Raw genomic sequence first — 7,595 nt, 5'->3', positions numbered from 1 at the left:
TAGCATTTTCCCTTTTAGGTGAAGAACGCTTCCCCAACCAATAGATTGCGTACAATTAATAATATCGTAGAGGATAGTGATAATTTTGACTCAATCCTTACAAGACAAAAATATAGAGTCATGCTAACAAACTCTCAAAAGACCATGGTTCTTCGAACTTATGCTAATGTATTTGTTCCAATGCAAACTTAGACACCGAAAGGCAATAGGCATGCTTCACATGTTAAACCACCTCTCAGGGAGGATCATCTTCAAGTACCTTGAGACAAATGGGCCTCGATTGGGCCTCGATTCATGACACTTAACAGGAAATGGTAGGTGAGAAAGGCCATTTTCGGTGGCAGAATAGATTCATCGATATCTGGAAGCATTGCAGGGTAGGGAAGGCCAGCTTTTTGCTATGGAAAATTACCAATTCTGGTTTCCTGTTAGAGGGCCGCTTGTGGAACATATCCTCATTTCTCCAATTTGCCTGCTATGCGGCAAGGCTGTGGAAGCCTTGAAACATTTGTTCTAGTCTTGCCTGGTTACCAAGGAGGTCTTGGGCAGAGTGGAAGTTGCAATCAGAAAGGTAGGGGTCATGTCCCAGTTCTATCTTAAAGGAAGGTGGAGAATGGTGCTCCTTGGGGAAACCTTCAGACTCCCCTTCACCCCCCTAGCATCCTGGCAATATGTTCGTGCGGCTGTATGCCTCTCCATCTAGGATATGAGAAACCGCTTGGCCTTTAAGGTCCAGATCGCGTTTAGCCACAGGGAATCAGCCCCATAATAGCTATGGTCAAGGCAAACCTTAGGGATCTAAGTTTGACGTTAGGGGAGAAATCCCCTGTGACTAGTCACGGTCTTTTGTAGTCGGCCCATTTTTGTACTTGGTCTTTTTTGAGGCCTGACCAACCCTTTAATATATCCGACATTTATTTTTATTTTATTTTAAAAAGTGTATTGATATAAGCTTTTGATTTGTGTATTGTTGTACCTATCAAGCCCATTGTCTAAGATATTTTAGAAGTACCTTTCTTAATAATTGTTGTAGGTACTACAGTACTTTGCCAGTTTATGTAAACACTAACTAAACTTTATACCAACCAAACTACATAAAAGGGGACATTCTCCTCTCAAAAACGTGTGTAAATGCAAAAAAACAAAACGGATTCATACAAAATTTCCATCCTTAGGGAGAGCATGTACCCGTAATGGGAAAAGTCTAGGGAACAACTTGAGAGAATATGCACAACACGACCATGGGAAATATGATAGCATCGAAAAATTTTTCTTTAAATCAAAGAAATAAATATATTCGTTCCAGAAATAGATTGCTAGTGTGCTACCCAATGCACAAATATCTCGAAAACAGATTGCTAGTGTGCTAGCCATACACAAATATCTCCTTGCTTGTACACCTTGAAGGCTCCATGGCGGTTGAGGGAAGAAAGAGATATGAGAGTACAAGCAACATGTAGAATCAACATGCTCCATAGCACAAAGTTCAAGTTCTCCATGTAGAATCAGCATGCTCCATAGTTGTTCTAGCACAATGTTCTAAGTCTCCATACTTGTTTGGCTGGGAAGAAAGAAATATGAGAGTACAAGTAACAAGTAACATAACATGCTCCATAATTGTTCTAGCACAAAGTTCAAGTCTCCATAGCTGTTCGGGAAAAAAGAAATATCAGAGAACAAGTAACATGGAGAATCAACATGCTCCATAGTTTTTCTAGCACAAATTTCTAGCTGTTTGGAAAGAAATAAATCTGAGAGTACTCTCGCATGAGAGACAGGCTTTGGTGCTAAGCATGCTTCTTGGCGAGCTTTCTCTCTGCAAAGAAGCAGCCAAACAGACAAAGGACTGAGAATGCTGAGAAAACACCAGCTGCAATGTCTATGGAAACATGCCTTCCCGAGATCGGCTCTACAGAGAACAGATTGGTGGTCTTGTTCTTGTCTGTCGTCTGCCCGTATGCTACCTCCTCTCCCGATGCGTCCCTGGCATACGCCCGGATGAAATATGTTGCTCCCGGGATGTTTTTCCCCACTAGCCATGTTGTCGAATTGCCTGCTGCTCCTGTGTAGGGTTGCGTGGCTATGTCGTGTAAGCAGGTCTTGTCCTTCGACAGCAGATCGTTGAACTTCCTCCAGGCTCTGTCCACTTGGCTGTGTGGCGCAAAGCATAGCTGGAGCTTCACGGACTTGTAGGAGGCATCTGCTCCGGGCTGGGCAGACGAATTTAGGGCCCAGGAGACGTGGAGCTGATCGATGCCGGCTCTCGCCACTAGGACGAAACCATGACGATGATCAATTTTCCCGGGATCCGGTGATAAGTATTGCAAACCAATGCCTAATGTCTTACTGAATGTTCAATTTCATAAATCGGAAAAGCAGGGGGTGAAGAATTAGTCACCAGTCAAGGACGCGTTCTCATTGTTCAGAGAAGCTGAAACAACGAGTGTTCTGTTGAGTTGGGAGAAGAGAGTCGCCCCTTGGGCGACAGATTTCAGGAGGAGGAATGAAGAGAAAACGAAGACAGGGATCCAAGACATCTGGTGAAAAGACATGTCCATCTGAGAAAATCAACAAAATGGGGGGTTAGAAAAGCGCCCATGATGGGCCGGGAAAAGGTATGGAAGATATGAAACGTTACGTGGAATGCAATGAAAGCAGGAATTAATGTGTAGAATGGAGAGAGTGAGGGTTCAAGGAAACCGACCGGCGAACGACGAGGGCAAGGGAAGGGGATGGAAACCAAACGGACTGGAAGCGAACGTTTGGAGATGGAGGGTGGAAGCTGTGTGAGCAGAATGAACGAGTGCACTGCAGTGCTTGATGAATTTATAAGCAAGGACGCGCTCTCTCTCTCTCTCTCTCTCGTGGAAGCTGTGTGAGCAGAATGAGCTTATAGTGTAACTGCAGTGCTTGATGAATTTATAAGCTCGCTCGCTCGCTCGCTCTCTCTCTCTCTCGCTCTGTCGTGAATTCCTCTCGTATCAACGCTCGTTAGCGCCTCGCCACTTCGCAATTGTTGGCCTTTGGTGAGCTCCATTGATAATGGATCCCCCCAATCGTGCGAGCTCCATGGAATCAGGAAGACGAACCCAAAAAAGATTCTCACAGCGCGTGTGCGTCTGCGTGTCTTCTCCTCCCTTTTACCTTCCCACCTTCGAGAAGCCACTCCTCCATAACATGCGCGCATCTCCAAGCTAGCACAATGACAATGTCAATAGAGCTATGGCAATTGTAGTTTGTGGAAAGGGTGGCATTGGTAAGGTAAGTCAACAACAAGTTGTAATATATCAATAGCTTTGGCGAGACGCGGAAAACGGGTATTGCAAATTGCTTTTGGGTCAAACGCCCCATAGACCCACAATCAAAATGGATTGGCATTTTGGTTTAATGCTATTGTAGAATGGATTGGCATTTTGGTTTAATGCTATTGTAGGGATTAGTAAATAGTTCATGATTTAGGCTACAATCTACATCGAGGGACTCTAACCCCCCATTTAGTGCTCCCACATTGATTGCGTCGCCCTTTTTCACCCCTTTCTTGTCCTACTTAACCACCCACTTCTTCTTTTAGACCCGCTTCGCTTGGTCTCAAAGTTGTGATTATAGATTACCTTCAATAAAACTTAAGGTTTCATTTATAAATCTCAAACGTTCAGGACTTTTAAGATATTTTGTGATTTCTATAGCAATTTTCTCTCGTGTAACATCCCTTCATAACTTTTTTCCAATTGCAAAGCTTCTTTCTCTCTCTCTCTCTCTATGTATTTCATATATATATGAAGACCTCCCTGCCACCTTATTGCCTTGTTGCCAACCTCTCTCTCTCTCTCTCTACACACACACACACACACACACACATTAGCTTTTTAACAAAAGACACTAACTTGCATCGAAGCAATTCATTCCTTGCAGCAGCAAGCTTGCTAACTTCTCGGAATATTCAAGTGTTAGGATGGATAGTTTTATATTTATTCGATATTCACGTGTGTGTATGTGTGTGTATATCTATCTGTCTATACGTATATATATATATATATATATATATATATATAGTTATATAGTTATATATTTATAGTTATATAAATATAAATTTATTTAAAAACATATTTTTTATATATGTATATATATATTTATTTATTTATTTCTCTCCCTCTCCTTCCAAGTCTCTCTCTCTCTCTCTCTCTCTCTCTCTCTCTCTCTCTCTCTCTCTTATTATTATATTATTGATTTATATTTAGATATATTTATTTCTATGTATTGTGTGTGTATTTATTTATATTTATATAGATAGATATATATATTTGTGTATATAATATATATATATATATACACAGACACACCATTGAGAAGAGGCAACCTCCTCGCTACTCTACCACGTGGCGTAGTGTATTGCCCGTGGTGGCGTAGTGGTTGCTGTGCTACCTCAGTCACCAACGCGAGTTACCCAGGTAGATATTGTTGAGTCCTGCGCATGACACGTGGCATGACTACAATCATTCCTCACCATTTCCCATGATCATGGCTGATGGCTATGTTGCATGCGGTGGGCTGTCACACTTGCCGGTAGTCGTATTGCAGAGTCGTAGACTCTGGACTCCATTGTCTAAAGTCTATTTCTAGGCTCCAGAGTCCAACCTCCAGCCTCCAGTCTAGTTTTTCGCTCCTCTTTGGTGACTTGGTCTATGCACTCATTGATCCGTCAGTCTATCAGCGCTGTCACTAATTGTAGTTGGACTGCTACCATGGTGCCAGTGCCACATCATCGTGTCAAGCCTTGTTATGCCACATGGCATGACTACTCGTGCATTTCAGTAGGTCTCACGCTTGTCCACATTCTACCTGACACGTGTCCTCATGCCACATGGTGCCACAAATCTACTCATCGCATTTATTGGCCTTCCCACATTTACTTCCTCCCGCACCACGTAGTCTCCTTGCTCTAGTGCTCCTGCATCGCCATGCCATGTGGCACCTTCTTTGGTCTGTCTCACCGTGATAGTCTGTCCCCTCCTCCACCACCTGCCACGTGGCTTCTTAAATGTTCTTCTCTCTCCCTCGAACCTTCTTCCCTTCCCAAACCTTCCTCCTCCTTCTCCTCACCTCTAGAATTCCTCCCCAAACCTCCAAATCCTTGCCACGTCATGAGGTTTGGGATTAGTCTCCTTAAAGAATAGAATAGAAGAATATATATATATATGTGTATGTATGTATATGTATATATATATATATATATATATATATGTATGTATGTATGTATGTATATGTGTGTATATATATATGTATACATATGCATGTATATATATATATATATATATAGAGAGAGAGAGAGAGAGAGAGGGTCGGGGATGTGGATGGAGTGAGTGAGTGGAGAGGAAGCTTGTTGGGGAAGGCATGCAAGGAGGGAGAACATGGGAGGAGCAAGGAAGGAGGCAAGGAAAAGATGCCACGAAGCATAACCTTCCCTTTCACTCTAGAAGAGCTCTCACAAAAATACCAACTTTCACCTACTCTACACTCTGGCAGCTCTCCTATCACATGCTCTGTCACTCTGTAGCTCACTCCCCAAGAGGCAACAATGCACCTACACTTTCCTTAGCTCAACCCACTCTATGAGAGGATCTCCACCTAGCTTTGTCTATGTTCTCCACTCCATTTTTTGAGTACTTGATTACAAGTTAAACACCTACCACGTCGAGTACCCAGGTTGGGATCATAGCCCACCTTTAAATTCAAAGAATATTTTTTATGCTTTTTAAAATAAATGCAACAAAAGAGCATTTAATCGCAAGCAACAGACTATAGCAAAAAATAAACTCTTTAAATGAGTGTAATTCAAAATGTTACATCAAAGAATAGAGTCATACATGCAAAGGTACAATATCTACATGATCCCCCCTATTGAAGTGGTTACATAAACCTTCCTAATCCAAAAGTCTATGCCTATGTATTCTTGTATTAGTGGTAGGTGTTTTCCGTACTACCAATAATCTGATTTATTTCTACGCAAGACAAAAATATTAATTTAAAAATTACAATTATTGAAATAAAATATTTTTATAATTATATGTTAACAATATTGAAGTCATTAGTTAAAATACTTACATTCATGCACCCCAGAATACTCATTTGTTGCCAAAAAAACCTTCCAGCCCACACATTCTCGTATTCTAAGGACACATAGATGCTATGTGGTCTAATGACCACAAAAAATCACTAAGGAACGACATCATAAAATCGTACATGTATCTATACCTCAAAAAATAGGTTTCGTACTCATTGTAGACATGGAGATTTAATATTAGTAAAAAAGCTAGCATTGAAAATCAAATAATGGCCATCCAATAGGCAAGCTCCTACACTAAACCACCTAAGCATTTCGTAGCTTGTGTAATCAATATATCCCCTTCTTCTCTTGTAGTGTCCACCCTATGTGTAAAGACACACTACCCATCCCTTTCTTGGCTTGGGTAGGTCATGGGTAGAGTGTACCCTCCCCTAGACTATTTGTATACATTCTAGATTCTATCAACAAAAGGAAAGGGCTGAACCTATGTTTTGATGTTTTCTCCTTCGTTACTAAACCAAATGGGCTGCAAAGTGACTCAAAATGTTCGTCTTAAAGTCGCCCATCTACTCCTAAGAGGGCTCAAGCAATGGTGTAGCAGGCATGGAGTATTCTGCAACAGAAAAATGACAAAAAAATGCGCTATTTGGGGAATGGCAACCAGCAGAGACGTCTTTTCTTTAATTGCTTGCAGGTGAAAGTTCGCCCAAACGAGGGGTATCTCCAGCACGAAGGGCTTGGAGAATGGCGGAGAACCGAGGGAGAACAAGCTTTAGCAAGATTTGGGAGAAAAGGGAAGAAATGGTGAAGATGAAGAAGAAGATGGAGAAGAAGAAGATGACGTGGCACAAATGGGCTCAAAGAGGATCAAAGGGCTCTGATACCATGTTGGTGAACTGAAAGGAAAGCATCGAGTGAACACAAACTGAGAATTCTTGCTTATGGAATGAAGAAAGGTGAGGTCCTTAAGTAGGCACCTCTTACATGATCACTGACATCACTGATGACCTCTGAGCTCCATAATCATCTCCTCAATTTGCTCCTAGATTCTCTCAATCATCCTATGTGGCTTCTACCACCACCTAACAGTGCTTATGGGCACCTAACTGTGCCTCTAGCACACACACATAGAAACCAAGGTGTGCCTGGGGCATACACCTTGAGATAGCCCATCAAAAATCTTGTCCCTCCTTAATATATAGTAACGATGCTAGCTCCTTGCAATGATCCTGTTCTCCTCTAGGAAGCCCATGGTTGTTGTAGGCATGTGCCCTACCTGTGGTTATGTTGTACCTCGGCTACATCGATGGGCTCATCCACAACCTTCTCAGAAGAGATTTCCTCTGTAACTTTCATTAGGCTGCCATCGCAACACCTACGCCATTATGCGGAAATTAGCATGCAATGGGGAGATGTTACATTTGACTACGATTTCAGGGGAGGAGATACAGTAGACTCAATGTAACTTTGGCTTGCTCTTCCATCACGTCTGGTTGGACCTCAATGTAGACCCAAACCATTCCCTTGGTAT

The 7,595-nt window shown here is 42.1% G+C and overlaps 1 protein-coding gene across 1 annotated transcript; it reads right to left on the bottom strand.

The window, feature by feature from the left end:
* Positions 1 to 1,311: 1,311 nt before the first annotated feature.
* Positions 1,312 to 3,155, bottom strand: LOC147902758 (high-affinity nitrate transporter 3.2-like). Its single transcript, XM_087373423.1, has 3 exons — positions 2,705 to 3,155; positions 2,399 to 2,558; positions 1,312 to 2,269 (listed from the first exon to the last, which is right to left on the bottom strand). Exons 2-3 carry the CDS (start codon positions 2,556 to 2,558, stop codon positions 1,788 to 1,790), a joined length of 642 nt encoding a protein of 213 aa, XP_087229549.1. The 5' UTR covers positions 2,705 to 3,155; the 3' UTR covers positions 1,312 to 1,787.
* Between the last annotated feature and the right edge of the window lie 4,440 nt (positions 3,156 to 7,595).

This window comes from Dipteris shenzhenensis, chromosome 4, assembly GCF_047967505.1.
Source record: "Dipteris shenzhenensis isolate YYH24624 ecotype China chromosome 4, Dip_SZ_1.0, whole genome shotgun sequence".
Lineage (NCBI taxonomy): Eukaryota > Viridiplantae > Streptophyta > Polypodiopsida > Gleicheniales > Dipteridaceae > Dipteris > Dipteris shenzhenensis.
Note: the sequence above shows the minus strand (reverse complement) of the source record. Positions and strands in the feature narration are given on the sequence as shown.